The sequence below is a fragment of the Prionailurus viverrinus genome, chromosome B4, assembly GCF_022837055.1.
Source record: "Prionailurus viverrinus isolate Anna chromosome B4, UM_Priviv_1.0, whole genome shotgun sequence".
NCBI classification, from domain to species: Eukaryota; Metazoa; Chordata; class Mammalia; order Carnivora; family Felidae; genus Prionailurus; species Prionailurus viverrinus.
In genome coordinates, this window is record NC_062567.1 from 96,257,587 (window position 1) to 96,285,237 (window position 27,651).

The 27,651-nt window shown below is 36.0% G+C and overlaps 1 protein-coding gene across 11 annotated transcripts in view; it reads right to left on the bottom strand.

Annotated features, from left to right (window-relative positions):
• Nucleotides 1-312: 312 nt before the first annotated feature.
• Nucleotides 313-27,651, bottom strand: part of CAPS2 (calcyphosine 2) — a 57,276-nt gene continuing 29,937 nt past the window's right edge. For 8 of the 11 annotated variants that reach the window (XM_047865839.1, XM_047865837.1, XM_047865835.1 and 5 more), the window contains 8 exons: nt 27,369-27,464; nt 27,187-27,280; nt 23,421-23,539; nt 21,910-21,983; nt 16,890-17,044; nt 14,379-14,498; nt 11,344-11,440; nt 4,461-6,563 (listed from right to left, as the gene is read on the bottom strand). In XM_047865839.1, coding sequence (XP_047721795.1) covers nt 6,388-6,563; nt 11,344-11,440; nt 14,379-14,498; nt 16,890-17,044; nt 21,910-21,983; nt 23,421-23,539; nt 27,187-27,280; nt 27,369-27,464 — 931 coding nt within the window. In that variant the 3' untranslated portion in view covers nt 4,461-6,387. Of the gene's footprint in view, nt 1,982-2,965; nt 3,470-4,460; nt 6,564-11,343; nt 11,441-14,378; nt 14,499-16,889; nt 17,045-21,909; nt 21,984-23,420; nt 23,540-27,186; nt 27,281-27,368; nt 27,465-27,651 lie in introns of those variants that run through there. The other 3 variants (XR_007153844.1, XM_047865838.1, XM_047865840.1) reach the window with 3 other exon arrangements.

Consider the following 27,651-nt stretch of genomic DNA (forward strand, 5'->3'; position numbering starts at 1 on the left):
AATAAATTTTGTTACTAATCACTCTTTCAAACTGTCACCTTACTACATACTTCGTAATAAAAGAATTGATAGCTTTAATACAAGATTTTGATTTTCCTGCATGGGCTCTGATGAAAGAAGAGAATTCATCTCTCTTTTAAAGAATAATTCTGGGGCATCTGGGTGGCTCAGTCGGTTAGGTGTCTGACTCTTGATTTCTGCAGGTCATGATCTTGTGGTTCGTGAGTTCGAGCCCTGTGCCAGGCTCTGAGCTGACAGTGCAGAGCCTGCTTGGGATTCTCTCTCTCTCTCTCTCTCTGCCCCTCCCCTGCTCACTCTCTCTCTCTTATTTTCTCTCTCTCTTAAAATAAATAAATAAGCTTTATTAAAAAATAAAAAAAAGAATGGTTCATATGATTGCCATTTGGAATTAATCAGAAAAATAAAGAAAATTCTTCATTAATTTTTTATTTCAGGCAAAAAATTACAAAAGAAATAAATGTATACTAAGTTACATGTGTCTGCTAGATTGTATTAAGCACTATACCTAGAGATCTATCCACATCTACATCTCTTAAGTATATCCATATTTATACCTATAGTGAATCCTTCAGTAAAGACTCAGTGACATTAAGTAGCTTCCCAAAGTCATACCTAATTTGTATCAGAGCTCAACTTTGAAATCAATATTCAGTGACTTCAAAGGTTGTGTCCTTTCCACATCATTTATATTAAAATGTTAAAGTACATGTTTTTTTCTTGATGTAATGGTCATATCCAAATACATCATCAAAATTACTTTTCCTTGACATCATATATTTTTTTTAAGTTTTTCTATATGAATCTCTTCAACTACTGGATACGTGTACAACTTTCATAAGTGACACATAATGATTTCCTTGAAGGGCAGTCACCTGTTCCATATTGGCTTTCTAATCATCTGAAAATCCCAGGAAACTCAGCATACAGTTGCAAAGGTGAGAATCTTTTCATTTGTATCTAAACTTCAGCCATACTCAGAAATCCCATTCTAACTTGATAAAAGGAATACTTAAACACAACAGAGACCATGGTTGTTTTCTCCTTGCATAAAATTCATCACCAGATAAATCATTTTTTATTCAAACCCTTACAAATAACTTTGCATTGCTTAGAAATCCAAAAACTATACAAATTAGCTTACACAGGTTGAAGAAATCTTAAAATGTGTATCCAGTAATACATTTCTATAATTTATTCAATCAAATCTCCAAAATCTTAACCATTTCAGTTTTTTATAGAACACCTGAAATGCCATCTCAATAATACCTTAATAAATCATGACTCCAGAGGGATGAATTATTATTATTACTCCCCTGATAGGACACAGTTCTTCCATGCCCCACTGTGTTTAGTTTATACCTGCGTTGTATCAAGCATGAACTAGGGGCATTTAATTTTTTAACTTTTTTAATGTTTATTTGCTTTTTGAGAGAGAGACAGAGCGAGGGACACAGACAGGGAGACACAAAACCTGAAGCAGGCTCCAGGCTCTGAGCTGTCAGCACAGATGGAGGGCTCGAACCCACGAACCGCGAGATCATGACCTGAGCTGAAGTCGGATGCTCAACAGACTGAGCCTCCCAGGCGTCCCTATGCTACAGTGTTTTAAGGCAAAAGTGTTCAAATGTAAGAACCAAACAATTGTTGCTTTAAATCACACATGTATTCACTTAGCAAATTTTGATTTAATATCTACCACACCTCAAGAGACTTTCCATTAGATATCAGGGTCATAAAGTGAAATAAGATATGGTTCTTATACTCAAGAAGCTTACAATACAATACAACATAAGCCAAGTAATAACTATAGTATGAAGTGATAGATGCTTCATTTATCCAATGCCAATAGGATCCAAAGAACGGCAAGTATATCAGACTCCAGAGTTTCTTGGCTTTAGTTTTCCAGAAGTGATGGTTCTTGAGGTAGTATTAGAAAACAGTAGCAGTTGATTTAGATGCGCTAATGGAGGAAACAATGTTAGACAAAAGTATCAGAGCAGTACTGAAGGCACAGAGGTTTAAAATCTCATAATCCAGGGGCGCCTGGGTGGCTCAGTGAAACATCCGACTCTTGGTTTCAGCTCAGGTCATGATCTCATGGTTTGTGGGTTCGAGCCCATGTCGGGCTCTACTGACAGTATGGAGCCTGCTTGGATTCCTTCTCTCTCCCTCTCTTTGCCTTTCCCCAGTTGTGTTCTCTCTCTCTTCCTCTCAAAATAAACATTAAAAAAAAATTAAAACCTCATAATCCTGTTTAAAAACTTTAAGTAGCTTAGAATGGCTGGGGGAACAAAGAGAATGAACTGTGGAGAGGGAGATCAGCTTGGGGAGACTAGATTATTTAGGTTGTCTGTCATAACGTGAGGAGTTTGAACTTCTCTTAAAGGTGTGTGATACCATGGAAGAACTTTAATCATGGAAGTAAAGTACATTTGAGAAAGATAATTCTAGAAGCAATGTGTAGATGGGTTAAAGTAGGAATGGAGAGGAAGCAGAATTGATGTGGAGGTAATACACATGTAAAGTGGTAAGAGCTTGAGCAAAGGAATAGGCACTGAGAATAGTGAAAGGGATGGATTCAAAAGTAAGAAACCCAAGGACTTGAGACCAAGTAGATACACAAAGCGTGAGAAAAATCTACACTGAGAGCCTTGGGCAATTGAACAGAATAGTGCTACACAGTAAGTATAGTTGATCCTTGAACAATATGGGCTTGTTCTGTGCAGGTCCACTTACACGCAGATTTTTTTTTTGGTTACAGTACTGAAAACAATTTTATTATATATATATTTTTTAATGTGAAATTTATTGTCAAATTGGTTTCCATACAACACCCAGTGCTCATCCCAACAGGTGCCCTCCTCAAGACCCATCACCCACCTTCCCCTCCCTCCCACCCCCCATCAACCCTGTTTATTCTGTTTTTAAGAGTCTCTTATGGTTTATATATTTTTAATGTTTACTTATTTTTGAGAGAGAGAGAGAGAGCGAGCACAAGCAGGGAAGGGGCAGAGAGAGGGGGACAGAGGATCCGAAGCAGGCTCTGCCCTGACAGCATCTAGCCAGACACAGGGTTAGAACTCATGACCTGAGCCAAAGTCTGACACTCAACCAACTGAGCCACCCAGGGGGCCCAGTACTGAAAATGATTTTAATAACATTTTATTTTCTCTAGCTTACTTTACTGTAATAATGCAGTATACAATACATATAATAAACAAAACATGTATTAGTTGACTATGTTATCGGTAAAGGGTTCTGGTCAACAGTAAGTTAGTAGTAGTTAAGTTTTGGGGGAGTCAAAAGTTATAGGTGGATTTTCGACTGCACAGGGGATCAGCATCCCTAACCTCTGTCGTTTAAGGGTCAACCATATTATACATGACTGACAGAATGAGGTCATGATCAAATGAACACTGGCTCCACGATGAGGCACTTATTCTTTACCCTGTGAAGACATCCAAAAAAATGTTCTCCTTAGAAGTTTGTAGAACCATAAAATAAAAATGGAAGGCTATAACAGGAGCTTTTCCTCATTATCAGATACAACACTTCCCCTTCAACCCACTGAATTCTCTTTGCTCTTCTCTTGCGTGGCTTGTTATACAGGTTCGGTTCCTTCTACTTTTTCAAGCATTTTCACTGTAGATTTTTGTCCTTGCTGGCCAACTTAGGGGCGACTACAGTTTATCACAGTACATGTTTTATTTATGCAAGGACTATAAACCATAATCTCACATATATACGCATGCTAAGTACTGGGCGGTAAGCACAGCCTATTGTATACAATTCTCTCCTGAAGTAACTCACAACTTTGGAAATTCAAAGTAATTAATAAAATGTGTCTTATAGATGTGTCAACACTATGGATTGTTCTAAGTCAATTTACCTGTGCAGAGTCACTGGTTCATTAAGAACATATGTTCATATAGTAAAACATTTAAAACAGGAACATACACTTTTACCTGTATTATACTCTAGTTACTCCAGCATTCTAATGTATATTCTTTCCTAACTAAAATACAGTACTCCTTTTTTTTCCTAAAAAAAGTGAGTTTTCCCAAAAACTCTGTAAAACTTTATTAGTAAGAGTAGAGACACTAAAATGAATATATAGACTTCAATAAACAGTATAGCTATTGAGAAACCAGCTCTATACCACAAACAAGTAAAGACCTTTTAAAGATCTAGAGAATGATGGAATACACTTGATATAAAATGTATGTAACATCACCGTAACATATAATTTCATATTTAATATTTTAAAGTTAATCAAGAAATATTTTAGACTCTTGAAGACTGTTAAGAATTTTAAAAGCCAGTTATTATATTGTCCATGTTTGAAAATATAACCATGTAATTAAAAGCTCTCCTATTAGACTGAATACTAAATAATAGATTTTATTACACTGAAATCAGAGAACAATGCAGACAGTAAGGCAAATGCAGAATGATTTATTGGGCCAAGAATTATAATTTAACAAAATATACAGATAACATATTGAATACGTATTCCTTAACTCTACATTGAAATAACAGTGGAAAGTAATAAGAAATTAACTATTCCTAAACTCCTATATAGACAAACTTCTTGCAAACAAACACATATCAGTACTTATATTAAGAGCGTGATGGTTTATTTAAGAGTAAGATGTGACATTAACATGTTAAATCCCAGAAGAATCTTCCCTTTTTTCCCAATATGACAGCCTACACAATACATTTTGTGATTATATTCACAAGATGACCCAACAATGTTAAGAATAGATTTGTTATGAATAAAAAATTATCAATGAAAAACAGTACATGCATATTGAGCACCCACAGAATTAGTCATTTTAATATGAGAACAATTTGTAGGTTTTAAAATGACTATAGTTGGATACATTTTTCTAAGAATAAGAATGCAATTAAGAAATGGTGTTACTATCGAGTTACTATACTTACTATAGACTTATTTCTGCGAAAATGTCTTCCAGCATATTGTTTTAATTACAATAACCTAATGGCGGGGGTGAATTCCAAGGAATAAAGAATTTAGCTAGTGAAAATAGCACTAAAATGTTCTTTCTGATATTTTAGTGGTGAGTTTTAGTACCTACTCGAAAAAGTACTACTTTGAATGTACTGTGTTCCCACACATCACACAACTGATAATGTTGCCAATGGCATAGATGAATAAAATTATATGCCAAAAGTCATATTCTACAACTTATTTTACTCAACACCATTCTTTTCTAATTTATGTTATCATAATATATAACATTTAAAAGTATGAACTTGGAAACAACTGAGTTTTCTCTTCTCTCTGTATTTCCAAGCCGAAGTGAGGAGAAGTGAAGGAAAATTTAGAAAGGATAATTACAACATATTTAATCATTAAATAATATCTATTGAGAAGAAAATGTTTCCGTTGTTTTAGTATAACAAAAGGAGGTGTTTAGAATAACATACATTCATTTTAGGAAACAAACATCCTTTTACATTTTGTTAAGAATTAGAAAATTATCCCTTAGTCCATACATGTGATAATGCACTTTTTGAGATCTTTACTTAAAAATCTCAGAAAACATTCCCCCTCCCATTTTACACTGTTTCTAGCTGACTAGTAATTCTGTGTAGGTAAGAAGGATTGCAGTTAAAAATAGAATAAAAGAACGAACAGAGCTGATCACTCAAATAATTACACTGTGCTCAACTGGACCAAACAAAACAAAACAAAACAAAACAAAACAAAACAAAACAAAACAAAAAAACAGCACATAATTTAGAAGAATTCACAAGACAAGTCAGTGTTTACATAAGCATTTTAGGGGTAAGCCTCCATCATTCTAATAATTTATCTTATGGAAAACATCTACAATCACCCCACAGGGAAAATTTCCCTTGCATATCCGTTAATTCCTTTAACATTTTCATGTTTGAAACAAGCTGAACTATTTGAAGTCTTATAGGCTTTGGGCCCAATTCCAGTCTATCAGATTGAGAGTGTTGGCAATCATATTTTGGGGAACAGGTAGCAAAAAAAAAATGGATGTGTAACGCAGTTACTATATACATGCTCCCATATAGTTTCATGAAGACATAACTTTCCTATGAAGCCTACTTAAAAATGACCTTTAAAATCTATTCAAGATAAGTAATAAATCAAAATGACAGGACTTTACAAACTTAGAGACACTCATACATGCACATGAACATACACATAACTTCATCTATCTTTCTGATTTCTCTTTTCAGACTCAATCTTTTCGAAGAAAAGAAAAAGTCCTAGAAAAATATATTCCAGTGTTTGACTGTATTTTACAATCACTTCATTCTCTCCTTTAAAATGCTTCGTGCTGAAGACACATTCATTTTGAAAAACTAAATCCCCCATGGGGTACGTAAGATATTAACAAAATCTTCATCATTTACTATCCCTATACTTAGACCTTCATAGTAATCTTCAAATTCACCATACGACACTTCATCAGACTTGCTGCAGGCATCTTTTAGTGTTTCTAGAAAAGATAATTTGATTTCTTCCTCTGTGGAATGGCCTGTAAAATAGTACTGACTGTGAAACATTCTCCCTAGAAGACTAGTAAAGTGACAGATGATGATAAAGAAATACTTAATCACCTTATGAAATCTCTTCCACAATTTGAAATCTTATGTCAAACTTCCCTCCAATTTATTTAAACATTTTCTTGCATGAATCAGAATTTAATGGTGATGAGTTTAGTACACATTTGAGGCCTCTTTTAAGCCTCTGATACAATGTAATACATATAGGCAAAATAAGAGTCACTAATGTAGACATTCTTCTATTTCTTAATATTTTAGAGGACTCGGCTTTATTTCCATTAGAAATAAGGAAAGAAGAAAACAATTTCCAAGATTTATAGGCTGTTAACGCAGTAATGCAACGTATAAGAAACATCCTTATATTCAGGCATTAGTTATTTTATGAATCCGTTACTCATAATTGCAGCTAGAAAATATTACTGCGAACATAGGATTCAGAGGCCTATGAAAATCTTTGCTGGAAGAACTTTCACTGGATTAAATCACCCTATTTTAAACTCTGCAATTAAGTAGGTTATTTCCACTAGGTTATGTTAAATATGATTAATTTCATTCTATAGGAAGATGCTATTAAGAATGACATAATGTAAAAAAATTATAATTTTTTAGTTTGTCATTTTAAGAGAGAACATAAAATATCTGATTCAGTCTTTTAATTCATTGGCTTTGTTTAATTCATAAAGAAAACAATAAGCTATTTAAATAAGTAGCTCGGATTTTATTGTGGTCAGTTAAAGGGAAGGAACCATCTCAGCCACTACCCTCCTCACACAGATCTACTCCCAGGATCCCAGCACCGAACAGGAAAAAAGACATTCATTACGTTTTTAATAAGAGGAAGTAATAATAAGATGGAAGTAAGCTATAGAAGGCGGTCAGGTAATACTCAAAGAAAATAGACGCCCATATATATAAAGGCAAAAAAGGGTCAGAGAAATCTATGTGACTCTCTAAATCATTCTGAAGTCATGTCGCATTTCAAAATAACACACTTAAATGGGAATACCACCTTGTCTAATGAGGTGGGCAAAATTAGGCAAGAGTTGGATCTTTTTCAAACACCAGAGGTCTCTAATGGACTCGGTAATAATTCATCGTAAAGTGCCTTTCCAACTGAAAGAATGCTTTGGATAAAATGTTTGCTGTCTTTTAAAAACATGCATGCGAGGGGCGCCTGGGTGGCTCTGTCGGCAGAGCATCTGACTCGGTTTCGGCTCAGGTCATGATCTCACGGCTAGTGAGTCCTAGACTCCCATCAGACTCTGCTGACAACACACAGCCTGTTTGGGATTCTGTCTCCCTTTCTCTCTGCCCCTCCCTCATTCTCTCTCTCTCTCTCTCTCTCTCTCTCTCTCTCTGTCAAAAATAAAGAAATAAAAATAAATAAATATTTAAAAATAAAAACTAAAAACATGCATGAGAAATACAGAACAAATGATTATTTTATTTTAAACACAGGCTGAATGAACAACGACTGAATAAGTACGTTCTGCAGAAATGGTAATATAAAACAATAAAGTGAATTTGTGATTGAATGTTAGTCAAGGATTAAAATTAATCAAGATCTGATCTATATAAAACATATATACCTGTTGGCAGTAGAGATTTCTTCCTTTGTTTACCGTCCGTACTTTAGGATAAATGAGTTTTAACACTTTTTTAAATAAAAACATTATTTTTTTAAATTTTATAAGTTTTTATTTATTTTGAGAGAGAGAGTGTGAGCAGGGGAGGGGCAGAGAGAGAGGGGGAGAGTAAGAATCCCAAGCAGGCTCTGTGCTGTCAGCACAGAGCCCAAAGCAGAGCTCAAACACAAGACCGTGAGATCACGACCTGAGCCAAAATCAAGAACCAGATGTTTAGCCAATGGAGCCAGCTATGCATCTCAACATTTTTTATTTAAATTTGTGTTTCAAATACTCAAGAATTTTATACTTCCTCTGTACTCCCACCTACGAAATACATAACTTTTATCACTTGTAACTAACTTCTTTCTCTCCTCTTAGAGACCATCAAGTATTTTAATGAACAATGTTAAGTTCTATTATCTTCACAAGAAATATATTTGGAATATCTTATTTCTATTAAAGCTGAAAATAGCTTTTTCTAATAAGTTATTTATGCAAAGTAAAAAAAGTATTTTCTACAGTTAGATTGTGCTACAAAAGCCTTAATTTAAATGAATTATAAATTGTAAACAATCTATATTCCAGAGATGGGTATGTAAATATATTATAATTTGTAATGATAGACAACAATAAAGGTTTTTTGTTTCTTTTTTTTTTTTTTCAACGTTTATTTATTTTTGGGACAGAGAGAGACAGAGCATGAACGGGGGAGGGGCAGAGAGAGAGGGAGACACAGAATCGGAAACAGGCTCCAGGCTCCGAGCCATCAGCCCAGAGCCCGACGCGGGGCTCGAACTCCCGGACCGCGAGATCGTGACCTGGCTGAAGTCGGACGCTTAACCGACTGTGCCACCCAGGCGCCCGTTTCTCTTTTTTAAAAAACAGTAATGAGTTTTCCTCTTTTTAAGGCTTTTTATGCCTTGCTAGATCTTCCTTAATGAGAATGCAAAGACAAGGTATGGAATTTCTTAAATTAACAAAGGCTTACCCAAAAACAAAAACAAAACCCTCACCAACAATTCCATGACATCTAACAAAACTAAAGCTACTTAATTAAGATTATTAGAGGGGAGAAAATAAAGAGAAACACAATATAGGGTGTTGAAATCACCTAATTCTGAAATAAGTAAACTATCTTGTTCTTATATCTAGTAAGACTAATTAAAGGAGAAAAGCAGAGAATGACAAAGGTTTAAAGGAAAAGATAACGCTAAATCCAATTAAATAATCCTAGAAATTTTCTTATGGCAACTGCAGTTCATTTAAAGTCACTGATAAGCACATTAAACTATTTTGACCTGAAACAGATTATTAGAAATTCTTTTAATATTAGAAAAAGGAAAATTCTAGAATAGTATTCTATAGTACTTAATAGTAGATGATCAAAATTATAAATTAGAAAGAAACTATTCATAAAATATAAGTGGTCAAAAAATATACAAAAATGTGTTTAGCCTTCCAAGTAGCCAGGGAAAGGAAAATAAAATTATTTTTAGTCTATCAGATAGGCAAAAATTTGTGGTGTTAGCATGGTAGCAGTGTAACTGAATTCTCCATCTAATGGCAATATAGCCATCTTACAATGCAATGGTATAGCCATATTACAATGCAATTTGAAAGTATCCATTAATATTTGAAATTCAGATATCCTAAGTCATAAAATTACCCCCTCCACCCTGGAAACAGCAGAAAATGAGCCTATGGAGTCACAAATATGCCTATTCACTTTCTTCATTGTTTAGAAATTAAAAGTCTACCAATAGGAGACTAGATAGGTAGGTAAATTGTAGTATATTGATTTTTACAAAGAGTAATATACAACAAATAAAAATAAGGTGGATCAATGGGATTAATATGGAAAGAGCTCCAAAAGGTATTTTTGAGCGTAAAAAGTAAATTACATAGCAATGTGTTTAGTGTACCTTTCATGTTAAAAAAAAAAAGAAAGAAAAATCTTCAAGAAGTATTAGATCTTTATAGTACATATACATATTCATACAAAATTCATGGAGTAAGGATTGAAATGTATATATATTAAATGACAATAACTGTTACCTCTATAGAGGAAAGTATAATGAAAAGAGGAGAGTTACTATGGCCAAATGCCTTCATTATAATAAGAATTCATTTATACATCAATTGTGTAAAAATTAAAGTCTGAAGAAATATAGTAGGCAATACATCTCTAAAATTACAGATGTTCCTTGACTTATGATAAAGTTATGTCTGATAAACCAATCAGTTGTAAATTGAAATGGTCCTAAGCTGAAAATGCATTTAATTCACCTAATCTACTGAACACCATAGCTTGGCCTAGCCTACCTTACACGTGCTCAGAACACTTACATTAGCCTACAGCTGGGTAAAATCACCTGATGCCTATTTTATAATGTAGTTGAATATCTCATGCAACTGACTGAATACTGTACTGACAGCGAATGGCTGGAAGCGTGTGGGTTGCTGACCCTCCCAATCGCATGGCTGACTGGGAGCTACAGCTTGTTGCCCCCGCACGACAGCAGCAGAAAGTACCCTACCGCACGACGTTAGCCAGGGGAAAAGATCAAAATCCAAAATTTGAAGTAGTCTCTACTAAACAGTTAATGTTTTCACACTATCATGAAGTCAGAATACCATTAGGTTGAACCATCCGAAGTTGGGGACCACCTGGATGTATGCATGTATTTTCTAGATGCTCAAATTTTGACAAACATATGTATGCTCATTACATGTACACCTCCATTCCTAGAGAAAGACGTTCACTTTCTGCCTTAAATCTTCAAGTGTAAGCACATACAGTAAAACCAACTCAGAGAACTTGCACATGTAATTATCTGTCCTCTAAATCTATTCTGTTCCAACTCAGATTCCTCGCCATCTCCTCAGCAAGAAATAAAAGTTCAATCTCAGTTTATGAATATCAGAGAAAAAAATAAGAAGACAATAGACCTATGAATTTTTAAAGGAAGGCCAAATGACTCTTATGTGTCTGGTTTGAAAAATAACTGTTTATTTCCTCCCTTAATAGCTTCAAGTCCACACCGTAAATTAATACGATTTAAAGATATTACTTTTATTAACTAACATTTTAGAAATGTAATGCATTTTGACTCATAATAATTACCTGAAATTACTTGAGGATGCTTCTTTGCACAATAACATTTTCTTATGTCTATAATAGGCACACAGCCAGTTTTGTTGAAATCCAGTTTCATAAAGACCTAAATAAAGAGAGATGTTATTTTTTTTTCTATAAACTCATTAGACATGAGAAGCTAACTCCCTATTCTGAAGAAGGTTATTTATGATCTCTAAACAAGCCAGTTTAAAAGTACTAAACTGGTATATGAAGGAAGCATCATGAATCCAGGAAGATATTAGAGCAAGATGTTAGGTAACCTACGCTGGAGTATTATTTCTACCACTTCCTGGAACCCTGACCTTGAAAAAGTAACCTTACCTCTGTTGCACTGGCTTTCCTCTCACACTTTAGAGTCGAGTAAAAGACCTTTCTGGTAACTTCCTGCTCTAGAATTTACAGGAAACTGATAAATGGCCCAGACAAATTACTTTGATTCAAAAAGTGAACATGTAAATATTCACCACTAAAATCAATGAGAAATTGCAATACTTTTTAAATGGCCTGTGTTACTCTATTTCCTAAAATTTAACACTACCTTTTGATATGCCAGTTGTTTTATTGCTCCTCTAACTCAATACAATTTTTAGCATCATAAAATAGAAAATATTTTATGGAGGAGTGGGTATATAGAAACACAAAACCAACTCAAAACAACAGCCCACATTTACAAGAGTCGAAACTGGAATCAAGTTTGTTTATTCACAATAATGTGTTCACAGAAATATGGCACCTGTAATGGGCTGAACTGTGTCCTACTCCAATTCATGTGTTGAAGCCCCAACCCACCCTGTACCCCACAATGTGACTGCTATTTGGAGATGGGGCCTTTAAAGAAGTAATTAAGTTAAAATGAAATCACTAGGGTGGGCCCTAATCCAGTATAACTGGTGTCCACATAAGAAGAGGAGATTAGGACACAGACAACCAGACTGAGGATTTGGGCACATAAAGAGAAGACAGCAAATCACAAGTCAAGGAGAGAGGCCTCAGGAGAGGCCAAACCTGCTGACACCTTGATCTTGGACTCCTAGTCTCCAGAAGAGCAAGATAATAAATTTCTGTTACTTAAGCCACACAGTCTGGGGTATTTGTTATGGTAGCCCTGGCAAATTAGTATAGTACTTTATAACTCTATTTTTGTCCTCTATTCCCAGAATCAAGATTTATGAAAGAGACAACCCTCCAATTTCTACTCTTGATATTCAAACCTGTCACCAGGACATGTAAAGTACAAATAAATGCACATTTATAAATATTATGTGCTGAATTCATTTAACATAAAGTTTTTATTGTGTCTTTAGCCAGTAAAGATAAAGATTTTGAAAGTTTCTATTTCAGATTTATACCTGATGTAATTGTTTATACTTTTCTGTACAAAACAGCTTTGTTTCCAATATTAGATACATCTACATTTTCTATTAGGTACATATACAAAAGAAAAACAAACTACATTGCTCCAAATATGCTCCAAAAATGGCTACAAGAACCTGAGTAATACATAGTTTCCTATAAAAATCGGGGTTTCTGTTTTGTTTTGTTTTTTAAAGTTTTATTTATTTATTTATTTATTTATTTATTTATTTATTTATTTATTTATTTATTTTGAAAGGGAGAGTGTGTGAGCAGGGAAGGGGCAGAGAGAGACAGGATCTCAAGCAGGCTCCACACTGGAAGCAGGGAACCCAATGTGGGGCTCGATCCCACGAACCATGGGACCATGACCTGAGCTGAAATCAAGAGTCAGACATTTAAATGACTGAGCCACCCAAGCACCCCAGGGGTCCTGTTTTTAATTTCAATTTAACACAGTCATTTTAATCTTCATTTGAACAGCTAACATGCATATTATAAAACCAGAGAAATATATTATAAAACCAGAGATTATAAAACCAGTCATCATCCTAAGATAACATGTATTGAGTCTTGACACTGGAATAGCCACAACGCTAAGATTTTACATGTTTAATCCTTATACCAACCCTATGAGACAAAACTAAGGCTCAAAGATATTTAATAATAGATAGTCATATAACTAGTCATTTATGGAGCCAGCAATTTATGGAACTAGTAGTCTATGAACCAAAATTTGATTTCAGATTTTAATTTCCTTTTAAAATCTGTTCCTGGGGTGCCTGGGTGGCTCAGTCAGTTAAGCATCTGATGTGGTCCATGAGTTCGAGCCCTGCATCGGGCTCTGTGCTGACAGCTCAGGGCCTGGACCCTGCTTCAGATTCTGTGTCTCCCTCTTTCTCTGCCTCTCCCCAATCACACTCTGTTTCTGTCTCTCAAAACTAAATAAATGTTAAAACAAAATTTTTTAATAAAATAAAATCTGTTCCTAAAACATATGTATAAATTATTTTGCTTTATCCTGGTAGATTTGTATATGTATGTATTTTGCTTGTATTTTACTAAACCCAAAACAAATGACAGGTAAAGGGATTTAAAACATGTTCAATGGTGGGGCTTCTGGGTAGCTCAGTCAGTTAAGGGTTGACTCTTGATTTAGGCTCAGGTCATGATCTCATGGTTCACAGGATTGAGCCCTGAGTCAGGCTCTGTGCTGTCAGCACAGAGTTTGCTTGGGATTCTCTCTTATTCTCTCTCTGCCCCTCCCCTGCTTGCATGCACTCTAAATACATACATACATACATACATACATACATACATAAACAAATATGTTCAATAGTAATTCAATGACGTTTTAAAATAATGAGCCCTGCGGCACCTGGGTGGCTCAGTTGAATGAGAGTCTGACTCAGGTCATGATCTCATGGCTCATGAGTTCGAGCCCCACATTGGGGCTCTGTGCTGACAGCTCAGAGCTTGGAGCCTGCTTCAGATTCTGTCTCCCTTGCTCTCTGCCCCTCCCCTGCTTGAGCTCTCTCTCTCTCTCTCTCTCTCTCTCTCTCTCTCTCTCTCTCTCTCTCTCAAATATAAATAAACATTAATTTTTTTTAAATGAGACCAACACCTTATTAAAAGTAACTATTTAAAAGATTACTTAACAAAGTTACCTTTCGAACAAATGATTTCCTGTACTCATTCATTTCACCAATAATGGCACGTTTGAATTCTCCGTAATCAACCTTGCCACTGTCATTGCCATTCAGAATTTGCCATGCAGGTTCAAAATCCTAAAAATATTCACACAGATACCGTTGTTTCACCTTGAAATTGTATATGACCACAACAAAACTCATCTCAATAGTATTTTGTTACTACTTTAGCCCCAGACAAGGTAACAGGCTTAATTTAAAACTTTGAAAAAGTTATATATAAACCCAAACAAAAGCACTAAGAAAGCTTACAAAGGCACTAAGAAAGCTATTTAAAGGGACTCTGTGGTAAACAGTTCTGTAAGTTAAGGACCATTTAGGAGTGGCAATGTCACAAATTTATATTTTCAGTTCAATTCCTTTCTATACAAAAATGTTTACCATTTACTTGAAGTTGAACACTGGATATGTTTAATGTAGTCACTTCAGGTTCTGTAATGCTTCAAAAGCATCAGGACCACTCACAGTATTTCTAGTCTTCATGTTTCAAAGTACAGAAGATTTGAATGGGTCCAATATTATTCCATAACTCACACTGAAAGGTGTTATTTTGAGTCAAACCTTATGTCAGTTGGTTCATTTTACCATTGCCACTTATTCCTTTGCAAATGCACAACTTAGTAGAATATTCTATTCACAGAATTCCTAACAACAAAGAAATTACAGCATGAGGTTTTCTTAAACTAAGGTAAATATACTTTAAATGTCTCAGTCAAGTTGTTAGCTTTAAGTGAGAATGTAAATAGGGTATCTAGCAAGGTGATTGACAAATAGGTACTCAAAAAAAATTCCCTTCCACTTCCTCCTAATTTTTTCAATTAAAATTCTAATAAGAAAACTCCATCTTAAGATGCCCTGCTCCCCACCACTTTTCAACTACTCCTAATTTGTCTGTCATAATACCCAGTACACGACTGACTTTAAGTATCTGTAAAATGTGCTGTTAAGTTTAAAAATAAGCCTGACGGAGCACCTGATGGGTGGCTCAGTCTGTTAAGCATCTGACTCATGGTTCAGCGCAGGTCATGACCTCACGGTTTCGTGGGTTGAGGTCCCACATCTGGCTCTATGCTGGCAGCGAGGAGCCTGCTTGAGATTCTCTGTCACCCCCTCTCTCTCTACCCCTCTCCCAATCACTCTCTCTGTCTCTCAAAATAAATAAACTTAAAAAAATAATAAAAATAAGGCATGTTCCCATGAAATTTTCTCATCTGAGGTTCAAAGTAACTCTGACTAGAGGTAGTATCTGTGGATTGTCCAGGCAAAGCCTGTCAATTAGAAAAGTTAAAAGACCAATTCAAAATCACACAGTTGAAGTAGTAAGGCCAGAACTTGAATCTATACCTCATAAATTCAATTTCCAGTGTTCCCTCCACAAAATATACTATGTCTTGTGACAAGACCGTTTGAAGCAAGAGAGCAACGCAAGAGAATCCCTTACCCGAAACCCTTGAGGTAGACGTGTTTCAAATTCGCTATTAGAATAAAATCAAACTTAGTATGGCATGAAAGGCTTTAATGTAATAGAACCGTGCTAGGCTTATTTCTCTCCATTCTTCTCTGTTCCTTCCATTCATATATCTACCCATGTAAACTAATGTGTCGCCTGTTTACTCAGCACTTGCGTATGCAAGGTTCTTCTTGAGGTGTTACAGCAGGAAACCAGAAGCACCTTGGTGTCTTCCCAGATGGAACTTATACCCTACCTGCCAGAAAAGCCAGAGAATATTTGCAAAGTGGTATGAAGAAAATAAAATAGGAAATGGTATAGAGAGGACTGGAGATCGGATGAGGCTATCAGTGTAGCGCTCCCAGTAGAGAAAGCCTGAATGATGGAAAATCCAGCCATGCAAAGGTCTAGTGGGAGATTGCCCCCAGCATAGAGAACAGGATGTATAATGGCTCTGGTCAGGGTAGGAGGTGTGAGGGTGACCTTCTGCCATTCCTAGAACAGGCTATACTCCCTTTCCCCTTCATGCCTTTACATGTGCTTCTCCTTTTGTGGTCTCGCTGTCTGATCCACACTCCTCCTCCCCTCTTGTCTGTTTAGTTCTTCCTCATCCTTCAAAAGACAGTTCAGCTATACCCTCCTGCAGGAGTCCTATGATCTTCCCTCCCCTTCCCCATAAGCTGGCTTGGAAAATATCCCATGTGTTCTGAAAGCATTCTCCACTTAACACAGAAAGTGTTTTGTAATCTATTTATATTTCTTTTCCTTTGATTATGAAGACCTTAAGAGTACAGAGTATGTGTTCTCAGAGCTGAGAACAATGCCTTCTTATTAGGCTCTTGTTAAATGTAGGAGGGAGGAATGAATATTGAAATTTTAAAAAATCAACAGGACTTGTCGCTTGATGGCTAACACTGATTATGAGGCACAAAGAAAGAGACACATGAGCTACTAAAAATCTCACTAGAAAAATGAATAATACCACTTAAGAATACTATGTTACTCATTGCAGCACGTACGTTTTCGGACACTTCTAAGTGAAATGCTTTTAGAGCTTGCTTAAAATCTGCCTTAGCTAAAAGTCCAGTTCCTTCCTTGTCCAGTTGTTGGAGGTATTTCCCCAATCCAGTCAAAATACGAACACCTCTTTTGTGTAGCTGTTCCTTTAGCGCATCTGTTCAGGAAGAAGAGAGATGGAAACCAACTGGTCTAATGTACAAATGTATCAAATTACAATTGTCTCTCTTGTAGAATTAAAGCTGATGTAAGTGATACAAGGGATGTGCTTGCTTATGCAACTAGATGGTGCGTGTGACTGACAAAAGAGTTTGGAAAATAGAATGCTTTTAGTAGAGTGTTATATACAAAATCACATGTAAATATACTAGAACTATAGCACCACTGTGTGGTGGAGTGCTGTATTTTAAATATACAAAAATAATGGGTCACTTTATCAGGATGAAAATAATCCAAGTGTTACAAATAAAATCTTAGTTTCTACTTTCCGGGCTTCCTCTTCATCTAATGATCCCACATCTTTAATCTCTTTCCTCTTTCCCATAATGATAAAATTGATGCCAGGCCAGTCGCTCCAAAACCATGAGTTCAACATTTCTAAAATAGTTTGAAATCATCAAAGGATAATTTACATATTAAATAGCATCAAGGCTTTGGAATGTTATCTTATACTTACACATTTAAAGTAGCCCTTTCTTCCAGGAATGTTTACGTTATATTCTCAAGCTCTTAAAATTCTCTTTGTGGGTCAGTGATTACATTTAACACAGTTTGTGCCATCATTACTTAAGAAAATATAATTAACGTTACTAGAGCAGTTATTGAACACAATAAAGAACACACATCACTGGATTCAGCAGTGACAAATACTGTACTGACCGTGACGGAACAGAGAAAATAATTTACTAACAATAACATAAAGAATTTTGGACAGTTCAAGCACCAATCCCAGACCAACATTTTAAAATGTTTATTTATTTATTTTGAGAGAGAGTGCGAGCAAGCAGGGGAGGGGCAGAGAGAAAAGGAAAGAGAGAATCCCAAGCAGTCTCCGTACTGTCAGCACAGAGCCTGGAGCAGGGCTCAAACCCACAGCCCTGGGATGATGCCCTGAGCCAAAATCAAGAGCCGGACACCCGACCGGGCTCAACCGAGTCACCCAGGCACACCAAATATAAGAATTATAGAAAGTACTAAGGGAGAGGAGCTGGGATGGTGGAACAGCATGGAAGCTTTGTGTGTGTCTCGTGTCCATGAAATACAGCCAGACCAACACTAAACCATCCTACACACATAGAAAACTGACTGGAGGATTAACACAACGATCTGCACAACCTAAACCACAGAATTCAACAGGTACACAGCACAGAGAGCTGAACTTGGGGAGCAAGAAGTCGTGAAAGGTAGAGAACCACTTTTGCGGGCAGAGAGAGGACAGAGACTGGGGTGGGGGAAGAATATAGAAAAAGCACCCCTTCCCAAAAGCAGCTGGAGAGAAGGTAGAAAGTTGGAAACAGACGCAGGGACTAAACTAAAAAGGGAGAAAGGAGAAAGGAGACGGTTTAAATTCCATTAAGACTGTAAACAAGAGGAGCGCAAAGGCTGCAACTCCACAGCTCGATACCTGGCAGTGCTCTGGTGGGAAGGGTGAATCCCCAGGAGCAGAGTGGGGTCCAGGAGGATCTCGGACCACATGGGGAAAAGCGGTTCCACTGCTGGAAGGACATTTGGTAGAGACTGTTGAAGCCACCTGGTCCCAGCAGACCCCAGAGAACAGCCACATTCGCTGTTGCTAGAACAAGGTCATTAAGGGTGAAGCCTGGTGCCAGACGTGTGTTGTGATTTTCCATAATCCCTGAAAAGCTGCTGCTACACTATCTTGCGAACTTTTTCTAGGGTGGGCTGGCACCTAGCCTCAGTCTCGGGGCACCGGCATTAGCAGGGTCCAGCAGGCGTTCCTGGTGCAGCTGGCATTTGGCCATTGCTCAATGAGACCCTCCCGCGGAGGGGCGGAACAGGTCAAAGTTGCAGTCCTTTGGAAGTAAGGGGCTGGGGAAAACAGCCACATCTGAGACAAAACTTGGGAGAGAGGTACTGCCTGGGGCCTGGTCACAGAGAGTGAAAAAGCAGGGAGTGGATGAAAGCTGAAGACTGAGGACGAATGCGCAATTGCTGATCCCGGAGAACAAACTGGGTAGCTGGGTAGTACCATTTTCACCGGTTCCATGCATGCACATGCGCATACGCACCTGCGAGCTCTGCAACAATCCACCCCAGTAGGCTAGCAGTGCCATCTAGTGGAGAGCCGAGCTGTTACACTGAGCCCCGCCCAACTGGGCCAACTTCACTCTTCAAGAACACAAGTCTCACCGCCAGCTTAATTTATGGAGTATAAAGAGCTACATAGACTGACTTCTAGGGGAAAACGAAGCAATTTCAGTCCTACTTCAATCTGTTAGCAGGCTCATCTATTCAATTTCCTTTTTCTTTTTTCTTTTTCTCTTTTACAATTCTTTTCTTTTTCTTGAATACAGAAAGAGAAAAAAATGATTTTTATTTTCAGTTTTTATTAAAAATATCTTTATTCAATTTTTATTACTATATTTTTTACTTTTGTGTAAGTTTTTCCAAATTCTACTTTACTTCCATCATTTTATTTTAGTCTACTTCAGTGTATTCACCTTTTCAAATTTTCTAACAATTTACTTTTTTTCTTTCTTTTTTCTTTTTCTCTTTTTTATTTTCTTTTTCTTGAATGCAGAAAGAGAAAACCTTCATTTTTACTTTCAATTTCTTTTAAAAATATTTTTATTTAATTTTTATTACTATTGTTTTTGCTTTTATGTAAATTTTTTCAAATTCTATATTACTTCCATCATTTTATTTTAGTCTACTATAGTGTATTCACTTTTTCAAATTTTCAAATGACTTTCTTTTTTTTACCTTTTTTGTCTTTTTCATTTCTTTTTCTTAAACACAGAAAATGAAAAAATTCATTCATTTTTAATTTTTATTAAAAATATTTTTCTTTAATTTTTTTCTACTATACTCTTCACTTTTGTGTATATTTTTTCAAATTCTATTTTACCCCCATCATCTCATTTTAGTCTACTTCAGTGTATTCATTTTTTCAAATTCTCAAACAATTCCCCTTTTTTTTTTTCCTCCTTTTTTTTCTCTAACCTGTCAAAACCTCTTTCAACACCCAGACCAAAACACACATAGGATCTAGCATCATCTATTCTACTTGTGTGTGGTTTTAATTTTTTAATTTTAATACTTTTTAATTTCAATTTTTTTATTTCAATTTTTCTACCTCATTAATTCCTTTTCTCCCTTTAAAATGACAAAATGAAGGAATTCACCCCAAAAGAAAGAGCATGAAGAAACGACAGCCAGGGATTTAACCAACACAGATACAAGCAAGATGTCTGAACCAGAATTTAGAATCACGATAATAAGAATACTAGCTGGAGTCGAAAATAGATTAGAATCCCTTTCTGCAGAGATAAAAGAAGTAAAAAATAGCCAGAAGGAAATTAAAAATGCGATAACTGAGCTGCAATCATGGATGGATGCAGTGGCGGCAAGGATGGATGAGGCAGAACAGAGAATCAGCGATATTGAGGACAAACTTATAGAGAATAGCAAAGCAGAAAAAAAGAGGGAGATTAAGGCAAAAGAGCACGATTTAAGAATTAGAGAAATCAGTGACTCATTAAAAGCAACAACATCAGAATCATAGGGGTCCCAGAAGAGGAAGAGAGAGAAATAGGGGTAGAAGGGTTATGTGAGCAAATCATAACGGAAAACTTTCCTAACCTGGGGAAAGACAGACATCAAAATCCAGGAAGCACAGAGGACCCCCATTAGATTCAACAAAAACCGACCATCAACAAGGCATATCATAGTCAAATTCACAAAACGCTCAGGCAAGGAGAGAATCATGAAAGCAGCAAGGGAAAAAAAGTCCTTAACATATAAGGGAAGGCAAATCAGATTTGCAACAGACCTATGCACAGAAACTTGGCAGGCCAGAAAGGAGTGGCAGGATATATTCAATGTGCTGAATCAGAAAAATATGCAACCAACAATTCTTTATCCAGCAAGGCTGTCATTCAAAACAGGAGAGATAAAAAGGTTCCCAGACAAAAATTAAAGGAGTTTGTGATCACTAAACCAGCCCTGCAAGAAATTTTAAGGGGGGCTCTCTGAGGGGATAAAAGATGAAAAAATATATATATAAATAAATAAATAAATACCAAAAACAACAAAAGATTAGAAAGGACCAGAGAACACCACCAGAAACTCCAACTCTATAAGCATCATAATGGCAATAAACTCGTATCTTTAAGTACTCACTCTAAATGTCAATGGACTCAACGCTCCAATCAAAAGACATAGGGTAACAGAATGGATAAGAAAACAAGATCTATCTATATGCTGTTTATAAGAGACCCACTTGAGACCTAAAGGCACCTTCAGATTGAAAACAAGGGGATGAAGAACCATCTATCATGCTAATGGTCAACAAAAGAATTATAGAAAGTACTAGATAGTATGGGTTTTATCCATGAAATGAATAAAATATAAGTGATTTTTGTAATATAATACTTGTCCTATGCATTAGATGATAACCTAAAGAGATTTATAGTAGCCTCTTGTAAGAGAAAAAATGCTACACTGGGAATGAGATTCATGTTGGGATTCTCTCTCTATCTCTGTCCCCCGTCCCCCACCACTGCCCCATTCCCGTGCTCATGAGTGCTCTCTCTAAAATAAAAAAATAAAATAAAATTCTTAAGATCATAATTCATATAATATTATTCAATTAAACAGAATCTTTAAAATAGAAGAAATCTTAAAAATATTTTTAAATATATATATATCATAAAATATAAGCAAAATAAGCAAATAAGAAATATAAATCAAGTGCCTTTGTTACAAAACTAAGAAATGTCTGGAAAATATTGCTTGCAAAGAGAATGGTTGAAGACTTGAGACTATGGTAATGATACATACCTTGAATGGCCTTTAAGACAAGCCTATCATTGGCTTCTTGACTGGTTATATCCTCACGTTCCACAGAATCAGTTCTGCAATTGACATGTTCACGATGATAAAAATGTATTCTTTTGCAATTTTGAGTATGGAAACTCTAAGCTCTTTCCTGTTCCGGACTCAAAGAAACTCTCAGAGTTGGAAGAGTGCTTAGAGATTAGTCAAGTCCCACCTCTGCTTGCTGCTTTAATCCCCAGAAGACTGAATATGCTAAATCAAGAGCTAAAATCCTTAAACCTTCCAAGAACTACCTTTAAACATTATATTCATTTTGTAGCTATTTCAATGTTCTTTTAAAATTATTAAAACTATAAAATTTAAAATCAGTTTTAACTTTCAAAGTACAAAATGTAAAAACGTTATTTTAAAAAGCGAAAAAAAAATTGCATGCATTTGAGCAATACAGCACATAACAAAGAAACAGACTTCCTTTAGCCAATTTATGGGATGTGTCCTCTAACACACACACAGTACACCAATTATTGTCATTCTAATATGCATATAGCACGAAGAAACACTCAGCAAGAACAGCATATATACATATATAGTCTGTGATTTAAAAATATATATTTTATTATATATTCTGATTATACACATTTTATATTTTATTTATATATATTACTTATATATAAATATGAATATATATAAAACATGTTATTTATACACACTTTGCATCAAAACATGTTTTTAAATGAATTTCAATTCTTTTAAATCAGAATATATATTATAAAGCATATATAAGTAATATATATTTCAATTGACATGTTCATACATATATATTATAAAATATATATAAGTAATATATGTGTGGGGGCACCTGGGTGGCTTTGTTGGTTAAGTGTCCAACTCTTGATTTCGGTTCAGGTCATGATCCCAGGATCATGGGATCGAGCCCCAAGTTGGGCTCTGTGCTGAGTGTGGAGCCTGCTTAAGATCCTCTCTGTCTCTCTCTCTCTAAAATAAAATCTGTTTAAAATGTATGTTTTACGTAATAAATATTCTGTGATTTAAAAAACTCAAATTCATTTAAAAGCACTTTTTGATTCATACCACTTTTTTTTTTCATTACGTATACCATCAATCCATGAATAATATAAGCAAGTGCTAAAAAAAAAAAAAAAGCATTACACTAAAAATGTGGGTAACATTATAATATGGTACTGTAGCCTACCTTTTAAAATTGATAACTTCGGTGGCATTTGGTAAAATAAAAGTGATATAACACAGGCAAATTAATAAAATACCTTTAACAGAAAATGGGACATTTTTTATCTTTATTTAACTATTCCCACACATAAAGTGTATTTGAGTACAATATAGCACATAAAGGAGTCAAATATATCTATGCTTTGTTTTTCGAAAATATAAACCTTAACTAAAGTCAAAATGCTTTAGAACAGAATATCATTTTAAGATCATAAAAAATAGTGTTTTCACTTACTTTCAAAATGACAAGTGCATATTTTACTTACTTGAGAGAATCCAAAGCTATCTGATCAATATTAGTGATTCGAAGTATAAGTAATGTGTTTTCTTTTATGCTTTCTGGAAGTCTGGGATGATCAGAACTCAAAAATGTCAAGTTTGCTCCCTAAAGAAATTAACAGATGAATTATTTATTAATTTTTAATATTTTTAATGTTTATTTATATTTGAGAGAGAGACAGAGAAACAGAACACAAGCCAGGGAGGGGCTGAGAAAGGGAGACACAGAATCCGAAGCAGGCTCCAGGCTCTGAGCTGTCAGCACAGAGCCCGACATGGGGCTGGAACTCACAAGCCATGAGATCATGACTGGAGCCAAAGTCAGACACTCAACTGACACTCTCATGCCCCAGAAGATGAATTATTTAAAGCTAGGAAGTATATGAGAAGTAAAACACACTAATACTAATTTTAAATATTCAATTCTGATTATACGATACATGGTATACTTTTATACTATAAAAAAAGTATACTTAGAGAATATTTGGAAACCACACAGGCTCCAGCTAATAATATTGGAAATTAAGGAAATAATTTCTCAATCTCTCAATTAGAACAATCTCAGAGTTAACAATCGATGTGAAAAAAGAACTCCAACTTTCTATAAGAGTCAGAAGAAGAAAGGACAGTTATTTAATTATGGCATCCTTAAGTTTAGAAATACAACTATTGATTCACAGAAAGATGTACTGCAAATTGATGAACTACAATGGATCCATCACCCTCTCTCACCCGGTCTTTTGGAACAAACACCACATAAATTTAAAACTAATTGTAACCTAACTGGAGCAGCAGGGCTTTGGTGAAAAAATTCCTATCAAAAATCCCTAATCCAAACTTAGAAAATTATTCTTTTAATCTCTGAGCTGCTCAAATAAATATGGTCGAATATGGACAAACATTAAAATAAGGGGCTTAATTATCTCTCTTGAAAATAAGGGGAGAGATTTCTTTCCTTTTTCCTGGAGTATTTACTTTAAAAACATATAACTATAGTATTTTCTCCATTCTTTAAAATGTATATAAATTCTCTTGAAATGATTATATGAAGCATTGAAAGAGACTATATGATACGTGTAGCAGAACAATGCCTATAAGCACACGTATATATACATTTGTGTGTACATACTTGTACGTGTTCTAAGTCAGAGCATCCAAAGCATGATTGTGAGTTAACGTATGTGGGTGCACTTTTATGCATGTGTGTCTGTGGGCACACGTACATGTTTATATGAGTATTATCTTACCACAGGGCACTAAAATTTCCTTCAGGGAGTGTCTGGGAAAAGACCTTGATGGAGCATACAAAAGTGAAAAGGTAAGTTCCAGGATAACACCTGGAAGGTCCCTGCCCCCACCCCCACATAAGACAAGACCTGCCCCCACCCTCGCAAAAAAGAAATTAAGCCTAATATCCCTGCATACAGAAATGGAAGACTGTGGGAAGAGCAAGAGGTGGAAGCAGTCAGAAAATGGACAGGAGGACTTATATCATGAGAAATGTTTAAGGGACATAGTTTTAATAAAAATGTCTATTGTAAGTTGCTTACACTGATGCAAAATAAACCTCCCTCTATTATGCCCTTCAAAATGTCTGCCACACTAAGGATTATATATATATATATATATATACACACATATATATACACATATATGTATGTAATACATACACGTATATATGTGTATATATATATAAATTTTTTTAATGTTTATTTCTGACAGAGAGAGAGATGAGCATGAGCGGGGGAGGGGCAGAGAGAGAGAGAAAGAGAGGGAGACACAGAATCCGAAGCAGGCTCCGGGCTCTGAACTGTCAGCACAGAGCCCAGTGTGGGGCTCGAACTCACAGACCCCGAGATCATGACCTGAGCGAAGTCAGACACTCAACCGACTGAGCCCCCCAGACGCTCCCTTCGTTCTTTCCCTCCCCTTTTTCTTTCCTACTTTCCTTCCTTCATTCCTCTGTTCCTCTCTCTCCCTCCCTGCTTTCTTTTCTCTTTCTTCCTTCTCCTCTCCACCCCATTTGTTTCTTGAAAATCATAAAAGGCAGCAGAGTTCCACATCTGGTTCAAGTAATACAGAACAGGGATAGTGAGAATAAATCATAAACTACACTAAATCATTAAAGCAGCAGCTCAAAGCAAGAGGTAACTTTAATTTGGGGATAGACGTGAAACGTTCTGTCTGCAGGTTGTGAAATGGGATTTGGAGTTGATGTTCTCTAGATCTCAAGAAGCAGGCTACACTGACATATGTCTAGTGTATTTATTTAATCCAAGTTTAAGATGTAAAGTTTTTCCTCACCCCAACTCCTCATGTAACTAGTCACAACATCTTATTGATTCTGCCTCCTGAAGACTTTAAATTTTTTTTCTAATTAGCTTCAGAGACACAGCCACTTGCCTAATTCAGGTTGCCGTTACCTCCTTCCTAATTAATATTATTCAGTCCAATCTGGTTCTTTCTACTAGTCTTCAATCCATTCCCCATATTGTAACTAGAAAGATCTTTCTAAATCACAAACCAGATAATGTCAGCTCCCCTTGTTCCATCCACCTATCATCTTTCAATGACTCCCCAATACATTTTAGATAACTCTTTAATATAAGTCTACTGTTAATAAGCTCTGACTCCTCTCTTGCCAACTCTTAACTTGAACTAAAGTTCAGCCAGCTAACTACTTCCGGTTCTCCAAATAAGCCATGTTCTTTCATGCTTTTGTTCTTTGCACGAGCTGTCTCCTCCACCTGGAAGCCTTTCCTCTCCTATCTACTTATCCCAGCCTAGCTAATTCCTTTTCTAGGTCAACGTTGGATGGCGCTCTTTCCAGGAAGCCTCTTTTGACCCAACAAAACTGAATCATTGCCCCTCCTATCCAGCCCTCCTTTTTGACTGTATTTCCCATTAGAGTGTAAGCTCCATGAAAGTAGGAAACTGACTTAACTTATTCACTGTTCTATCTCCAATGTTTATCCTATGAGTATATATGTGCTACCTGGATGGTCACTGTGGATAGTGCTACATTTGAGATAATATAAACATAGTAATTTAAAATTTAAGAGCACTAGAGGCTCCTGGCTGTCTCAGTCCACAGAGCACGCGACTCTTGATCTCAGGGTCATGAGTTCAAGCCCCACGTTGAGCGTAGAGCTTACTTTAAAAACAAAAATAAATACAAAACAAAATTTAAGAGCACTATACAAATTGTAATATTACCGAAGACCAACCCATTCTAGGGAATCCTTGTTATACACCATAAGTCAGTAGTTGTGTGAGGTGGGGAAATCACAAGGAGGATAAGCTAACTATCAGATATATGACAGCTCCAGAGGCCAAGTATCCCTCTATACGGAGAAAAACATGCATCTTCAGGAGATAAGCCTGCAATTATGAGAAGCATTACTCCTGGTACTACTGAAGTAGCCACATACCTAGTGGCACAGCCTTGAAGGCCTTAAAAGTACCAAGAGACAAGCTCTCCCAAACTTATATCCCAGATTTGTGGGGAATGGTAGAGTGTTACGGGGAATAAATGCTATGCTTACATTCAGGCCACCGGGATCTGGACCTGAGAGGCAGAACCTCCTGGGGAAAGAGCAACCATTAGCCACTCGCACAAATGCCCCTGCCCTGTAAAGAGTAGAGGTAATAAATTGAAAACTAGAAACCCTGTTCCTCCACCCCCACAGGATCCTACAAAATTCAACATCTGGTATTAAAACATTGGCATACATACATACATACTTAACTTACAATATAAAAATCACCAAGTTGGTATTGTTTTCCTTTTCTTCGTCCACACTGATGACTATAAATGTTTTTTTGAATAAAAGGAAGCACATTTGTTCTAGAAGTTAAATGACAAAAGTGCAAAGTTAGTCAGATTCTCTCAGAAGTCATCATCTTGAGAGTTGTAACAATGTTTTATGGCATACCTATTTTTCCCAAATTGCCGATATTCATAAATTGTTAGGGACTGGTCATGAGTAAAAAAGAACCCAATCAGCTCTCTGCAAGCATCACGTCCATTTCTAGAAAAATAGAATAATATTAAAGATTTTCAAATAGGCTAATTTTCAAATTAAATAATAAACCAGAATTGTGTATGTCAAAGAATAGCATAACTCTCTTGAATGTGTGCCAATGAGCAACCATTATGGACAGCTACAGGGGAAACGACCTGGCTTGCTGAAGTGTCAGTTTAAGTAAGATTTGGAT